Raw genomic sequence first — 18,057 nt, 5'->3', positions numbered from 1 at the left:
GGGGCTCTACTACAGTTACTCCTGGTAGTCTCAGTGTGAGTAAGGAGTTCACAATTCTGGCCAGCAGAGAGCAGTGAAACTAGTGGGACAATGGATTAGTAAAATAACAAGAATGTAGCTAGATGTACAAGAAAATAATCTTTACTTGAGATGCTCAACTGATATAGGAAATTATATACCTACGTTCTGGGACTGTCGTAAAATAAAACATTTTCTTGCATGACATTCTATTTACAATTCCCCAAGTTATCAAAGATGCATTCCCTTTACACAAAAGATGAGTGTATTAGCTGACCTTTCGGAAACAAATGGCATCCTCAATATGACTGAAAATGGGTTTCTTTGGTTTAATGGGAGCAAAATAATAGCATACTGAGATGTTGTTAAGAAGCAGGGGGCACTTGTGTGAGGATGTGCATTATATATGGTAATAGGAGCCACTTTCAAAACAGTAAGCAAAATATGGTATAGAGACATAACAGAAATTTTAAAATGTTATGGGAATCACTTCTAAACTAAATAGTACAAGAGCCAATACTATTTAAAAACTGAATAATAGCAGTCATGCTGCATGAAAGTATTTTTACAGAGAAGTATAAGAAATGGAAAAATTTGTTTTCCTTTCTTTGCTTTTTACCGTAGTAATGCATCATTTTTAATGTCTACTCAATTGTGTATATATAAAGAGACCTAAGGTTGGTTTATCTGACATTATATTGTGTTTGTCTTAAATTGAAGGGGATGTGGCTGAATGATATACCTGTATGGATTCACCCGGTTGTGGCATTAACATAAAGTATAATATTAACATTCTGGTGAGATGTATCATGGAACTGCTTCAGATAAAAGGCTGTTGGAGCTATTGGTGCAGGATTTTTCTTGGACAGCTTTTATAAAAACTTGTGTAAGATGAGGAAATATATCAGAGGATGGAACCTGTTCCTGAGAAAATTAGAGGTCAATATGGCACTATAGCACTTTTCTCTTCCTCAGAGATCCATGTACACTACATTCAGAACAGGCAGTGGGAATGTAAATTGCATTAAGATGTGATGTGCTTGTATTTGTCTGAGATCTAAATGTAGCACTGTAGATTTCCCATCTGCTATCTACTTTTTTCTTAAATCACATGGAAAGAAATAATGGACTTAAGAAAGGTTTTTGAGATTAATGTATTGTAGTTCCTTCCTTCGAGTTGCTTTTTTATTTGTATTTGACAGAGAATATAAACTTAATGATCTCATTGGAGTTCTTTTTCCCATTACTGAGTGTCAGATTCAGATATTCTCACTCATGTGGAACAATAGCTTACTTCATGAACAGTGTCACTGAAATCAGTGGGACTTCCTGTAGGGTAAGTTGTTATCTGACATGAGTAAGGGAATCAGAATGTGGTCATAAAATTTGCTTGAATATGAATAATAGAATGAGATGTAAATACAAACTAAAAAGTGTAGCAGGTTAGCTCTATCAGTCTTGGAACATATATAAGCAAACACTTTTACATTTGAATAATAAAAGATACAGATCTCAGTTTCTTTGGAACTGAAGGAATCTTAATGCGAGAAAATCCTTCAGCCAGAGCCTGCGATGACTCATCACTCGCTCTTCAGGTTTGCAGTGGCAGCCAATCCAGGAGCCAGTGACAGTCCTAATGATGTGCCTCCAGCATCATCTGGACTGAGATGACGCAGAGATGCCACCTTAATTGAGGGCTGAATGAAGCCAAAAAGGCTGAACTGGTCTAAGTCAACCCCCACTGAGTTGTCATTCTACATTGGACTCTGTACCTGAATCAATAACCAGCTGCTTGAGTGATGCCTGAAGAAGAGGAGGGCTTACGCTGGACCCCAGCCTAGTACTACCTACAAGCCACCCAAGCATGCGCTCTGCCAAGTCCCAGAGCACAGCCCATGCAAATCAATGTCACCCAAAGATACCTCAAAGGCTGAGAGAGAGAATGCTGGTGCTGAAATGGTCTCTGTACTGTGAAGGTGTGGCCATTTTGCTTCAGGGTACCCCCACAAGTTCAGGCCAGCGTGGGTGCCAGAAAACAATCTCATCCAGTCTGGTAGAGAGGTCATGGCTGGATGTAACAAGGAAATTGGGTTCCCCAAAGAGACCCTTTCTGCTACCCATGTGTGCCCCTGTACCAGTAGACTCCTCGTAGCCCCACTTGCAGGTCCAGCTCAGTCTCTAGGTCTCAGTCATACTCCAAGTAAGCTGCTCCTCACTTGTATTGATTGACTCTGGGGCATCTAGCAACTTCTTGGACATGGCCTTCACCCAAGCTAACCACATCTCCATACAGCTAACCACACTTGCCCCGGAGTGGGTGGAGATGATCCATGGCAGTATGCAGTCCTCCAGGCCTATCTCCTATGAGACAGCACCTCTTTCAGTCAAGATCCAGGAGCACCATGAGACACTGCAATTGGATCTGATCCTCTCACCCTACTTCCTGGTCATATTGGCCCTTCTCTGCTCTCCCTCCATGACCCAAGAATTTTCATGACACAGAAGGTATATATTTTACTATGGGTTTTTCCAGCTGTAGTGTCTAACCAGGCCTAGCATGATGGAAACAGAGGCCACCCTCAGGAAGCAATCCTTCAGGTTTGGCACCACATCAGCATCAGGAGATACTAGGTCCCTAATTCTGGCAAAGTATAGTGACCTTACCAGTGTATTTGATAAACAGAATGCCAATATCCTCCCCCAATACCACATTGCCCCACAGATCTTCAGCCAGGGCTAAAATCGCCTTTGGGCATATTTACCCTGTATTGGAACTTGAGCTCAAGGCCCCATGGCAATATCATGATGAAAACCTGGCCAAGAACTTCTAGCTCTACAAATCCCCTGGTGGATCCTCAATCTCGTTCATCAAAAAGAAGGATGGGACTGTACCTTTTCGTTGACTATCGGGCCATGAACAGTATTACCATCAAAAACAAATACCCTCTCCTGTTGGATCAAAGAAATTCTGGAACACGTCAGTGCAGCTAAAATTTTCAATTAACTCAATTTGCTTGGCACAAACAATCTGGTCCACGTCCTGAAGGATGATGAGTGGACGACAACTTTCCGCACCTAATACAGCCATTATGAATACTTCAATATGCCCTTCTTCAGTGTCTCCAACTCCCCAGCTACATTCCAATACTTTGTGAATGACATCTTCAGGGATATTCTAGACCAGTCTGTAATCTACTGGAATGACATTTTCATCTTCTCCGAGAACCCAACTCTGCACCACCACCACGTCCAACAACTACTGGAACGCCTCTAGCCAAATGGCTAATAAGCAAAACCTGAAAAATGTGAGTTCGACCGCACCACCATTGATTACATGGGTTATGTCATCTTGCCTGATGGGATTACTGTGGACCCCCCAGAAAGTCGTTGCCATCGTGTATTGGGCCACACCAAAAATCTGTTGCTTCCTGTGATTTGCTAATTTCTGCTGGTGATTTATCAGAGGATTTTCCAGAGTGGTATCCCCTATTACCCATCTCCTCCGAAAGAACTCTGCCTATGTCTGAACACTGGAGGCACAACTGGCTTTTGAACAATGGAAGGCCTTGACCAAAGCACCCATGTTAATATACCCAGACTGATCCATCAAGGGTGACACATTTGATTATGCAATCAGGTCTACACTGTCACAACAGAAGGGGGTCACCTCGTGTTCTCCACCCCTGCACATTCTACTTCAGGAAGACAAACACCCACAGAACAGAACTGTGCAATCTATGACAAGGAGCTGCTGGCCATCAAGGCTACTTTTGAGGAATGGAAACATCATCTGGAACATGTGCTTCCCCTTTCAAGTGTTCACCAGCCACAAGAAGTAGGAGTACCTGTGATCTGTGAAGGCCCTTAATTAATGCCAGATCTGATAGACACTCACACTTTGAATTTACAGTATCTGCAATTGCAAGCCAGATGCACTCTCCCACAAAGGGAAGGACCTTCAGCACCCTCCACTGTCTTTAAGCCCCACCCCTTTGCTAGTGTGCTTGTGAATACTGACCTTGTAGTTCTTGTGAGATAATTGCTACCTAATGACATTTTTGCAGTAAAACAGATGTCACTCAGTGCTGACTGCAGCCCAAACTTCTCCGTTAAAAATGGGGTACTCTTGTTCAGAGGCTGTTTGTGTCCTAGATGATCTGCCTCACCTCACAATCCTCCAACTGTGCTATGACTTACCAGACACTTTGGGCAGGAAGAAAGTATAAAACTGATTTTGTGGCATTTCTGGTGGCCTTTAGGTCCTCCACTGACTTTTGCAAGGTATGTTGCTGGATGAAGGTCCCTCACATTAAACCTCTGGATGCCTTGGATGCCTTGGTCCCACTACCTACTCCTTCCCACTCCTGGGAGTCCATCTCTATGGAATTCATTATAGACCTGCCCAGTTCCCAGGGCCACTCAGCCATACTAGCAGTCATGGATTTGCTGTCTAAGATGCCCCATTTTGTGCCCTGTTGGAAGATCTCAACTGTGGAAGTGATGTTTGTTCTTTGATCACTTCATCATGATTCATGGATTACGCTCCAACATCACATCTGACCATGGAATGCAGTTCATTTTCCATTTCTGGAAAGAGTTATTCTGCCTCTTAGATGCTGACCTGCTCCTTTCCACAACATATCACCCGCAAATGGACAGACTGTTGGAATAGGTGAATCAAAATTTGGAGCAGTACCTGATTTACTAATTACCACCAGAATGACTGGGTCCACCTTTTACCCTTTATAGACATTACTTGCAACAACTTCAATCGCAAATCTAACCACCAGAGCCCTTTCTTTTCCAATCATGGCTTTCACACCCTGTTCCAGCCATTCCTACCACATTTCCCCTAGATCCTTGATCATTCGGGAATTAGGCACAAGAAAAGCTACCTACAAAAGAGAAAAGTCTGCTTTTATGCCTGGACATTTGTTTTTGTTTTGTTTTCCCAAAGATGTGAACAGTATATTTTCCCCCTATTTCTCTACAAAGATGAATGGCATGTCTTCAAAACAGTGTGCACCACTTAAGAAATACATTTTTGAACATAACACACAAATGGCCCAAAATAACTTGTTTTGAAATAGTGCCCATAACATATGGCACCCAGCTACCCAAAAATAGGCTATGTTGATCCTTAAATACAATTAAAAGAATAACAGCAACAATTCCATAATCAGCCACCTGCAGAAAACTAACTATATAAAATCCACTAGAGCCACAGTAGGAAAAAGATAGGGAGCGATATAACTCAAATCATTCTGGAGTCAGGCAAATCCTCATGAATAATACAAATTAGAATAATGTCAGGAATATCTACTGTTACAGAAAATAATTTGTGGATTTCAAGTGGAACCTGTTGTCAGTTGTTGGCATGTGTGTTCTTCTCTCTGTGTGCTGCACCGTCTCTGGCCAAGTAGTCAGTACAGCAGATTCTGATCAAACTGGCCAAGAAGACCACAGACTCAGTTCAGTAGCAAAGTCTTTCCAGGCATTTTCCAGGGAATTCCAAATAACTATTTGGAAGCTCTCAATCTCATGGTTTAAACTTTCCCTGTTCAAATGTCAGCAGACTAGAGATGAAAGGATCACGCCCAATATCCAGTATTTATAGCTCTTTAGAAAGCTGACAAGCTGTGAATGCCCAGCACTTCTGCAAATCAGGCTACAGAATCTCAGGTTAGGCACAAGGCGATGGCCAACACCTTAAAAGTTGTTCAAGAAATTCACACAAACTGTTTATCATTTTACATCCAGATTCTCAGCTTTTTTAGTATTAATGAGGGTATCCTGGATCTTTGGCAGTCCCCAGCCTCCATCTCTGCCAGCAGACACCAGATACCAAGTCCCTCTGAAAGGCTTTGGTATTTTTATAGTTGCCCTGTTCCAGGTTCATCACTAGTAGTGGCTACAAATGAAAAATCTAGGCAACATGGACCACTGAAATTCACCCCAAAAGACAAGAATCCTGAAAATGTACCACACTAGGACTGACGGGCTTAAAGAACAACTCTTAGCCCAGATGATCCCACCCAGCCACACCTGTAGAGCATTCTTCAGATGGAGGTGGAGCTTAAAAGGAAGCCAGACAGCTCAGAAGGGATGACAAGGCCAGGAAAAAGGCTATCGTCTGGGAGCTCCTGAGAAGGGATGCTGCAACAGCTCCTCTGGGAAAAGAGGAGCCTATCTGCTAAAGCCGAGAGAGACTAAAGAAAATAACTTTTCTTCAGTAACTCTGCTGCAGACTGCAAAGCTTGGACTCTAGAGCGAGGGTAGGAAGTGGCCAAGGAGGGGCAGCCTGAGTGCCTGGCTTTTGGTAATCCTCACAGGGGCCTGGACAGAGCACAATGGAAGTGGGAGTGCCCCTGCTCCCATACAAACGTCACTTTGCATTTAATAGGAACTGACCCCCTTAAACACTAGAATACTCTTCCATGAAGTGCCAACAATCACAATTTGGTGGAGAATGTGGGCAGTCACCGAGGAGGAGGAACAACAACAACCATGGGAAATTGTCGAAATGGCTGATAGACATCCAGCAACAACAGGCAGCCCAACAGCAGCAGCAGAACCAGATGTTCCAGCAAATAGCTGCCCAACAACAACAGCAAGCAGCGCGGCAACAGCAGCTCATTTGGGAGTTGGCGACACAACAGCAGAAACAGCAACAATGCTTGGTTAAACAGGTGGCAGCCATTTTACAACCCCAAGAACCAAATGAAAACATGACGGCTGGGATCCTGAGCCTTATCAATGTTACATAACTCCCAGTGAAACTCACGAAAATGGAGCATGGAGATGACCCCAAAGCTTTCCTGCTCACTTTCAGAGGGCCACCACAGCAGCTTGTTGGCCATCTGAGTACTGGGCTGTCTTGTTGGTGCCACATCTTACTGGACCTACACAAGCTGCATATAAGTACGTTGATACCACAGAAGCCCAAGATTATGCTAAGGTGAAGTATCATGGCAGAAACCCACCAATAGCACTTCTGTTGGGAAAGATGGGGTCCCAACATCATGCAGTGACCTGGAGATTTAAGGAACACTGTTGGAGGTGGCTCCAGCCTGATAAATAGACAGGGGAGAAGGTGACCAAATAAGTGTTGCTGGAACAATTTATGCAGGTTCTCCCAGATGTGTGGGTGAAAGTGGATGCTACAACCTTGGCCGAGACTCTGCTGAGGCAATCTAGTTGACAGAAAATTATTTAACAGCCACAGGCCCAATGGCAGGACACCCAAGACAAAAGATGTTTTTGCTAGAGGAGCAGTCACTGAGGTCCTACAGGCCCACTGAGGGGGGCCGTCAGGAGGTGATCGAATGCCAAGCCTGGCTCCCTGGAACCCTGGTTCCAAAGGGATGAAAGGGCAGAAGGGAAGGCCAATCTCAAGGAAAGAGTCCCCACAAGTGCCCAACCTCCCCCAGAAGGGGTAGGGGGACACCCCCTCAACTGGGACTTGTCTTTTGTGCTGGCAACGTGGTCATTTCTGCCACAATAGCCCCTTCATGGATTGTTCTTACAAGCAGGCGTGAGTGGCGGACACCTAGACTACAAAAGAAAGCCTGGCCTAGATGTTAGTCTGTGTGTGGATCAAGGGGGGAGAAGTGTCAGTCCTAATAGACTTGGGGAGCAGCCGAATACTCCAAATATTCTAGGAAGCGGGGAGACTAGGAGAGCCTTTGGGGTCCTTTTAGGTCCTGCCTATTGGCACTTTGGGCACAAAGCACGGTAGTCCTTGAACTTAACCTCCTGGCCAGCAAAATCTGACGGTTACCTTTTCAAGGGTTTTCTCTTGCCCTAATGTCCTCAACAGAGCACCGCATATGCCATCTGTAAGACTCCCAGTGAAATTTCTTTGGGACTAGAAATGGTACTCGTACTACCCTGGTTTGGGAATCTTTTGCCACCTGGCATAGTTTTCTCTTCCCTGAGTTCAAAGTGGGGCCACGACTTCACCAATTGCAGGTCTACCACTTACTATTTATGTTGGTGAGTTGCTTTTATGCCCCTCACAATGTCAGGTCATCTCTTTGTTCACTTATAAAATCTATGTCTGACATTAGTAGGTCCAAAACAGGATAGGGTGAGGTCTTCTGTTTCCCCTGTTCGGGGGATGGGGTGACATTGTTCCTGTTGGGAGGTCCCTTCATCCTGAGCCTCCTTCTCTCTGACCCCTGCTAGCTTTGTGTTTTTTTGTGGCTTGAGGGGCCCTCCTTGAACCCTTCATGGGTTCGTTGCTCCACGATTTTATGACCTCCCCCAAAAATTCTCAGTCCTGGCCCAAAATCACCAGGCATGCCAGTGTGGGGTACATTATGACTATATTATGTCAGGTTTAGAAGATGCCACTAGGTTTACAGATTTTTATATTTTCTCTAAATTTGAATGTTCCTCTTATTTAAATCACAAGAGCTTCTCTCTTTCTTTACAGACACCCACAGTGATCTGAACTGAACTGAAGTGAACTGAAGTTCACTGATCTATGTTAGGATTATAAAACAAAAGCCAAAGAAGCAATGGCTGATTTTTTTCACAGTAGACATACTAAATCCAGGTGGTGTTTCACTGTTTTCTAAGGCTCTATGCCCAGGACTGAATAATGTTTCCTGAATTTTTATTACATTTTATTTCCCTTGTTTCAATTGAGGATTAATAAATGTAGTCTAGGTACAAGACAGTTTCCTAGTGGATTTTAGGATTTCTTTTTTTACAGAAAGAAGGAATTGCATAAAGTCACTGAGATTATCATCTGCCTAAGAATACCGTGCTATCATAACCCAGACATTTTGGGATTTAAATTAAATCTTTCTATCATCAAAAAACACATTAGAGCAATATTAACAATTTATCTTCACTATCCTCATTTCCCCCACCCCAATCAAGAATATGTAAAAAAAAAAAATAATAATAATACACACACACACACAGAGAAATAGTTAACTATATCCCAAAAATGTGTCACGGTACAGATCTTTCCACCAATAAACTGCTTGTCAAGCCCAGAACTTCACAATAAAGTTGAACTATGTTATGTTGACTTACAACCACCCCAATAATTACTGCTTTTTTTCTTGTCCACACTACCCTCCTTCTCTCGGTGCAGCGCGTCCTCACCACAAGTGTTTTCACCAACTTAAGAGGGGCAGAGTGTGCGGGGGGCGGGAGGTCGAGAGCTCAGGCTCTCAGCTCAGCACTGAGCTCCCCTGGGAGCTCAATCAGCTCCTCACTCCTGCAGAGCTCCCAGCTGGAGCCCAGTTGCAGCCCAGCTGCCGCCCGGGCTCCCCACAGTAGGGTGCTACAAGTGGAACAGGGAGCTGAAAGCTCTGGCGGCAGTCAGGAGCTCCACGTGGAGCAGGGAGCAGAGAGCCCGGGCAGGAGCCAGACTCCTGCTTGGAGCTCTGCAGGGAGCCCACAGCCCAGGTTCTCAGCATTGGGCAGCAAGGCTCCAGCTGTGAGCACTGCTGGGGCTCACACCTCCCACCCCCATGGTTCAATTTCAAACCAGGGACCATACCAGCAGTGAAATTGACATTCTTGTCAATTTCATTACTCCAGCTGTCAGCCACCCTGACAGCCAACACATGATGGAAGTAACACATTATCTATATACTGCCTTGCCCAAACTATGTCAAACTAAGCCTTACACCTCTCGTCGAGGTGGATTTACTAGATCAGCCTAGTGGGCAAGTTACAGCAGCAGCAGGCATAGGTGCCAACTCTGTGGGTGCTCTGGGGCTGGAGCACCCACAGAAAAAAAAATAGTGGGTGCTCAGCACCCAACAGCCACCCACCGATCAGCTGTTTAGCAGGACCCACTGATCAGCTCCTTCCCCTCCCCACAGCACCTCCCACCCACTGCCGATCAGCTGTTCAGCAACGGGCGGGAGGTACTAGGAGGGAGAGGGAGAAGCGGGGGCAGAGCGGGGTCAGGAAAAGGCAGGGTGAGGGTGGAACCTTGGGGGAAGAGAAAGAGTGGGGGGCAGGGCCTCAGGGCAGAGCAGGTGTGGAGCAAGCACCCCTAGGGAAAGCTGAAAGTCCACGCCTGTGGTGGTAGGAACACTAGTTTGCATGCTTACGTGGTTAGGTAACGTAAGGCAGGTTACATTGACTTAGCTTTCTAGTGTAGACATGCCCTCATGAGTACCTGTCAAGACAGACAAGGTGAGTGAGGTAATATCTTTTGTTGGACCAATTTCTATTGATGAAAAATACAGGCTTTTAAGCTAGACAGGGCTCTTCTTCAGAATTTAACTCCACATATCAGCATTTCAGAAACAAAAGGCATCAATCCCCCTTTTCTCTGTCCTTCCTTAAGTAGCACAAAGTGTGCTTATTTAAACCCATCCTTATCTTCTGATATGCAAAGAACAGGGAGTGACTGAATTCAGTTGCTATTGGAAGTACAGTAGATCAGATCTTCCTGTTTATTGATTTGTAAAGAACAGCCTCATTGCAGTTTGGCAGCTCTGAGTCAGAGAAAAGAAAGAAGCTTTTCAGCAGATAGAAGGAGTAGTGCTGGGTAACATTAAAGAGGGTCTTGTAGTAGCCATTGTTCTTTGATGTGCAGTCAAATTGGATGTGATTGGAGTCAAGGTCAGGATGCTATGGAAATGCTGCGAATATGGTGGGGGATTAGAGAAGTGTTGTTTTATTAAATATTGTATGTATGCATGCTTATTAAATAGAGAAAATTACCCTCCTCTCTTCATGAAAACCATCATTGGTGGAACAAATTTTTAACCCCCTGACTTTATTATTTTGCTGCTGCACTAAAAGCAGCTTGAATGAGATTATTTTATTCTATTCCTTCCTTCTCTACTATTTTTCCTAAGAATCTCAGCCAGGTTCAGCCATCTTTTTTCAAGAATTGTCTTAGCTCTTTGTTTATTGCATCTCATTTGTTTTTCAGTTAATGACCCCAATACTTTCTCACATTAATAACTATTTTAAATTGCCGCTACGCATCCTTCATAATTTGCCTGTGTTTGAATACTGGGAAGCACAATTGTGTAATTAGTGTCTAAGCATTATGCTGCCTGTGCCCTCACATGCTTAGAAGAGGGATATTACTCTGACCTCATAAGATTTTTCTGCTGGTGATATATTTTATATGAATAATAATGTATAGAAGGTAAGCTTAAATCTAAATGCTTTAACTCTGTCAGTAGAATGGTTGAGACCTACCTGACCTCCCTCTCCATCTCTTCTGTTACTGATCTTAAAATAGAAAATGAAATAATTTGAAACAGTGCAGTATAGTGAAATCCCCCAGCATCTGCAGCCATGTTCTTGCTATCATGTAAGGTGTTTTAATATTTGTTTATGTTTTACCTATAGTGAAACAGCTCAAGAAACTCCGGGGAGGAGATATTTTATTTTCCTTTAATAAAAACTGAGATCATTTTTTTTCCTCTACATTTTACATTGTGAATCTGGGATCTGGTTGACATTATGGATTTTGACAAAGATATCCCTGATGAAGTGGGAAGGGGGAGATCTGAATGCTGTTTCTTCCACTATAATATTAATTATTCCCTTTCAAAATAGCATGATATTGTAGAGTCATTTTAATGGCAGTATAATTTGACTTAATAATAGTGGTAATAGAAGCTACTGTTCATTTGCATGAGCATCAGAGATAGTAAAGGAAGTCCTTTTCCTCAGAAAGAATAAAATGTGATTTTAGAAATTGGAGAGCTGAAACTAAGTGTGCTGAGAAAAGACAGAAAAAATAATTACCTATTTATTCCCTTATTATTCTGTATCTTGCAAATTAATTTGAGATTTCTAAAGAGATCTGCCTGGAAATAACAGTCGGGTAGGTCATGCCCCCAGGAGTGCAGTTGATATAATGTGTCTGAAATTGTATGTTCTTTTTTTCTAACTTGCTAGTTTCATTGAATTTTCAAATAATATTGGCATTGATGTCTCATGCTTTTTGTCTGGTTTTTTTTATGAACACACACGCAACTGATCCCTGTGTCTGCTGAGCCAACATTGATTCATTATCTCACAGAGCAATTCTGCTGAACGCTTTATATAAGATCTCATCCGGACTTTTTAGGAAAATATTAAAGTAATTCCTTCATGGAATGAGAGATTCATTAAACTAGAAGAGGTTAAAAGATTCTAACTGAACCCACAACTCTGTAATAAACCTCTTGAGGCACCTCCCCATCAAACCGGGTGGGAATACATATGGTTGGAACATGAAATAAAGCAACGATTCTCAAACTGTAGGTCAGGACACCAAAGTGGATTGCAATCCCATTTTAATGGGGTCCCCGGGGCTGGCATTAGACTTGTGAGGCCTGGGGCCAAAACCTGCGCCCCACTGCCCGAGGCCCAAAGCGGAAGCCCTCAGGCTTCAACCCTGGGTGGCAGGGCTCGGGTTACAGGCCCCCCACCTAGGACTGAATCCTTGGGCTTTGGCTTTGCCCTCCACCCCCTCTCCCCGCTCCCCACTACCGCCAGGGCAGCCGGTCTCCAACGGGTTCAGGCTTCAGTCCCCACTCTTGGACCTGTAGTAATTTTTGTTGTCAGAAGGAGGTTGCAGTGCCATGAAGCTAGAGAACCCCTGAAATAAAGTATTAAAGAATCTTCTAAAAAACAATCTGTGCAATACATCAGGAGGTAAATTGTATAGAGAGGCTGATTTACAGCTAATTCACTAGTGTAGTAGCACAAGGTGAGCCTTTGTTGTAGTCCCATTATGTGGGAGTGTAGTTATTTGTTGTTCCTTTGTGGGTGTGTTCGCACAGTCACACACTATCAAGGCTCCCAAAGCCTGAAGACCAGAAAAGCTAAATGGGGTTATACAGTTACATCTTTACAAGCATTGCACTAAATGCTGTTTGTGCATACCAGGGAGTTAGAACTAAATGATGGCCAACATCGTTTTAAAGAGACAAGGTGGGTGAGATCGTATTTTTTTATTGGACCAACTTCTGTTGGTGAAAGACATCAACTTTTGAGCTTACACAGAGCACTTCTTCAGGTCTGTGTAGCTCAAAAGTTGGACTCTTTTACCAACAGAAGTTGAGCCAATAAAAGATATTACCTCATCCACCTTGTCTCGCTAATATCCTGAGACCAACATGGGTACAAGAACTCTGCCAACAACATCACCTGAAGTATGTTTGTTTGTGGGTTTTTGGTTTTGGTGGCAGTTTAGCGGGGCGGAGGGCAGGGGTTGGTCTAAAAAAGAGATACTTTATCTCATCTGGTTTTGCATTCGAGGTGAAAGCCTCCAAATCAAAAATATGTCCAACTGAAAAATAGACAAAACAAACAAAGAAAGAGGGGAAAGGTAAGGGCTTGTTTACGCTTAAAACACTGCAGCCGCACCACTGTAATGCTTCAGTGACAATGATACCTATGCTAACAGGAGTGGTTCTACCATCAATGTAGATACTTTACCTCCCCGAGAGGTGCTAGCTAGGTCAACTGGAGAATTCTCCCGTTGACCTAGTGCTGTCTATGCAGGAAGCTTGGTCAGTTTAACTGAATCACTCAGGGGTGTGGATTTTTCACACCCCTGAGCAATCTAATTATACTGACCTAATTTGCTAGTGTAGACCAGGCCTAAGTAACAGACCCAAGTCCTGCAAATCCTCGTTTCTGGAACTGCTATAAAAAACGTTGTAAGCTTCAGCCCCAACATTGGATAAACTGTTTCCAGTAACCATGTGACATGGCTTTTCTTTGTTACTATCTGTAATCTATTTATCTGATAAACAGACATAAATTCAGTTCACTGTGTTGGGACTGGGTAATGGGGAGAGAGAGGAATAACTCCTTTTAATAAATCTCTTTAGATTCACTTATGTTTTAAAAGAAGGAATGAATGCTTTTAAGCACTATAATTTATTTTTGGATTGAACAGAAGCTGTCATATTTCATCTCTCTCTAGTTTTACATGGTTACAGTGTTTTTAATTAAAATCACAGTGTTTTAATGTCTGCTGCACTGCTGTTGCTCTTTAATTTTCTATCTTATGATTGAAAGAAAACAACTGTAGCACAAAATTGTGGACAAAGTACATGAGGAAATGTACATCTTTTGCAAAGTATCAGTCACGTTGAAGAGAAAGGAATGTATAATACCATACTTCTGACTACAGAAGATTTTGGTGTTTGTTTTAAAATCAGAATCAGGCAGTAAAGGCGGGGCCTTTTTCTTTAGACCAAATTCTGATAACCCATACTTACACTGAGTAGCAGTTGACACCACAAGCAGTGGCATTACTTGTGGAGAAAGGTACTACTCAATATAAGGAGGGGCGTCTGAATCTGACTTTTATCCATCTTGCTGATCATCAACCTTTTACATAAGGAGCAAGAGCAAAGAAAGTTACTGCTCATCACACACCCAAACTATGCTATCAAAACGCATGAATTTTCATTTGGTTGTTTGATTAAACTGGTACTCCTAGGAGCTGGCTATCTGAAGCAAGAGTAGATTAATTTCTCTTTGTCTGCTTAGCAATAAGGCTGTTACCTGTTGAACTGTATGACATTACTTTATGTATTCTTGCATTCAAAAACTAGTGTTTTTGAGTGAAATGAATACATTAATTCAGAGAGAAAATGTTGCTATTTTCATCACAAGCAAATACACGTTTCTGTGGCAAGATTCAGCCCTAAATGTAAAGTACATTTAGCTAACATGCCAAAGAAATTATTTTTGTGTGCCAATGAGAAATTTTTCATATACTATTACTTACCAGATGAGAAGTCTGTTGATGGACCCAAACTTCCTTCCATGGAAGTCAGTGGCAAATTCCCCACTGGCTTAAATTGGAACAGGCACAGGCACAAGAATATGGATTATAATTTTAAGTAGTTGTTGTTTGCTCACACTTAGCTTTTACTGTGAGCACTAACTCTGTCATTTTATGATTGCTTTAGAGTTTGTAAAAGTCATGGAAAATAAGAGTGCACCTTTATTACTCTGTCACTAAAACTGTATGTGCCATTTGGTATATGAGTATACACACAATACACTGATACCTTGATAAACAGTACTGTGTGGGTTGGCAGGGATAACTGATGGTATCATTTTTAATTGCTCAATTGATTAGTCTTGAAGAGTAATCAAGGCTTCCCTGTGTTTTACATTGACAAAATACACCTCTGTAGAGATAGATATTTCCAGGCTAGCATCCAAGGCTACATATAGTTGTTCAGTTTACAAATTCACCATGGAGTTTAGTGTGTCATTTTGCTGGGTTTACATATTAGACTAAAATTTCAGTTTAACCAAAACTCACACAGTTCAGAGAAATACATGACTGTCTCCAGTTTTATACGTAGAATTTTGAGGCCTCTGAACTGGCAGTAGGCACAAATATCTCGAGGCTTCAAAATCTTTACCCAAAATCACATGCTCAGATTTGTCATTATCATAGCATAAAAAATGCTGATGTCTATTGTATCCCTTGCAGAGCCCTCATTCTCAATAGACTCTTAGGATTGTGTGAGTCAGATTGTGATTTTTATCATCTTTGTTTTTCATTGTCCTTTGTTAGTTAAAACTTAAAATGGAATGTTGTTTTGTGTATTGATAAGTAAATGCTAATACTGAAGAAAGACCTGAAATAGTTGCATCAAAGACAGGAAAAGCCTTAGGTTTCTATAAAGAACCCTCTCAAAACAAATGATGTGTTTTGAGATTATTTAGAGGAGTCTAAAGAGCAGACACATACTTTTTATTTTCGTCGGCATGGCTCATTTTTAAAAAAATTAATGTATTATTGAGCTGAAAACCAGTATTTGAAATTATGGAAGACTATGATTCATTGAAAGGTCATTGTCAGGTTAAAATAAATAATAATGTTATGCTAAAGGTGGTGTTAGCTTCCACAGGTATATCTTTGATCTGTAAGCAATCACAGACTTCTTGATGCTGGTGGGCATGATAGCCACCCTTCATTCCAGAAAAGTTAAGAAGCAATTCAGCTCCTTTATAAAGTAAAATAGCTGAAATAATGGGAGCCACTGCCCAAAGCACAGAAGCTGAGTTTTGTGGGTAGAAGGCTTTCTCAGGGGGCTGATTGCAAACACAGGGTGCTTCTGTGTATCTGTGACTGGGAAGCAGCCAGAGGCAGTCAGAAGAAGACATAGATGGCACAAGAAAACCAAGGAGATAGCAAGAGAAGCACTTGCAATGTGACACTATGAGAAAATCAGGAGAGAGGATTTGGGGGGCAGAGTGCTGACTGGAAAGAGACTTGCAACTGTGAACAAAGAAATTACCTCCTGTTGTTTGAGCCGTACTGTGTTGAGGGAAACAGGACTTTGTACATTCTTTGTAAATAAACGGGATTGCATCAAAGAAATACCTGACTTCTCCATGAATTGCTTCTCCTAATGGTAACAAACCACAAGACCCCAAACATTGGCCACTCACTCATGTCAAAAGGGTGAACGTGCTACTGCCAACACCTACAAATATTAAAACTGAAAACCTGAATTTCCTTTTTCATCATATTTGGTGTTTGTTACCTATTTATATATCTCTCTCAATGTGGACAACAAAACCAAACTTAATCTGTTCCCCTTTCTGTTTTTCTTGTACTAATATAGTGCTCCATTGTTTGGTTTGCAGACCTTGCAGGGAAATGCTTACATTCAGTTAATCTGCTTCCTATTAGTTATTTTGTTTAAAACATTTCTGATAATTTACTATTATTAGCTTTAGGTATTTTTGGTTTCTAAATGCTAAATTTAGACCTAAGTTACCTGACATTGTCCTTTGGAAATATAGTACATAAAGTTGTTAGTGAATATCACTCATGTTGTTTGGAATTTTCTGTACGAGGTTATCTTACTGCCCACCTGTCCTAGACACACTGTGTTATACTGAGACACACAGATTTGGGGGGTTTAAAATTTAAACCATAATTGTACAGTAGTTGTGTCTTCATGCAATACATCAGCCCAACAAGACACTAAAAAACATTTTCTTCAAAGGACAGTACCATACTGGGAAGAAAAGGTCAAGGGGATGGGAGTCAATTGAATTAGAGAACAAAGAATATGCTTGTACCCAAACACTAGTTGATTACCAGCATTGTAGCACTACATATGTGCAGTTGGCATCTCATATTAAATTAGATTACTTTCTTTTATACTTGTTATTATTTTATGCTGTTTGCTCTCAAAAAGTTCATTCATAGTCATTCAAATTCAGGTAATAAAAGAGGGGTTTGTTTGCCATTTTAATGTTTGCAAGAGAGAAAACAGAATCTTTTTTATTATTATTTTGGCTGGAGGCCGTTCAGATGGTTTAACAGAAAGGGGTTTATCAGGCTGTTTATTGTGGGCCTGATCTAATGCCATTTAAATTAGTAGAAAAACATTGTTGACCTCCCTGGTCTTTGGATTCAACCTGGTAAACTGCAATCAAACCTTTGGTTTATAAATTGTTGCATGAGTGTTCTTTTGTCTTGTACAAAACAAAACTCTTTAATGAAATAGACACCTAACTTTAATTGCTATTTGTTACATGTTTAAGAGGAGAGTCATTTTTCTCTTCTTTTTCTCAGGTGGCCATTGATGAGCGCATCAGACAGTTGCATGAAGCCCACAGGGATTTTGGCCCTACATCTCAGCACTTCCTTTCCAGTAAGTCATTTTTAGTTTTTCTTGCATAACTTGTGCAGTGCTCCTTAGAAATTAAAACCTCAGTTAGGTAGCCAGCCCTGCCATTGGTGTCAACTAGAGTTGCTATCAGTTTCCATTTTAAACCCTATTGCAGATGATTTTAGAACTCAACGGTAAAAAATTAATTGTGGGCTAAAACTTGGTATAGAAGTGTACTGATTTCAATAAAATCCAGTATAGATGGGAAAAGCCTACCAACATCAGGTCCCCTTACCTCTTTCTCTACCAGTGCAGGATTACTCCTGTATTAGACTTGTCCACTCTAGTTTGAAAGCTGGGAGTTGTTGCTGACTAATTAAATAAAATAGACTTTCTGATAACTATAATTATTTCAAATGTGTACGGTACCTGTACCCCAAGTTCTTTA

The 18,057-nt window shown here is 41.7% G+C and overlaps 1 protein-coding gene across 11 annotated transcripts in view; it reads left to right on the top strand.

Annotated features, from left to right (window-relative positions):
* Window positions 1-18,057, top strand: part of DMD (dystrophin) — a 1,937,833-nt gene that overhangs the window by 1,745,919 nt on the left and 173,857 nt on the right. For all 11 annotated transcript variants that reach the window (XM_073357918.2, XM_073357898.2, XM_073357881.2 and 8 more), the window contains one exon: window positions 17,573-17,651. In XM_073357918.2, coding sequence (XP_073214019.2) covers window positions 17,573-17,651 — 79 coding nt within the window. The remainder of the gene's footprint in view (window positions 1-17,572; window positions 17,652-18,057) is intronic.

Source organism: Lepidochelys kempii, chromosome 1 (genome assembly GCF_965140285.1).
Source record: "Lepidochelys kempii isolate rLepKem1 chromosome 1, rLepKem1.hap1, whole genome shotgun sequence".
NCBI lineage: Eukaryota > Metazoa > Chordata > Testudines > Cheloniidae > Lepidochelys > Lepidochelys kempii.
The sequence above is the reverse complement of the archived record's forward strand: the minus strand, read 5'-3'. Positions and strand labels throughout refer to the sequence as shown.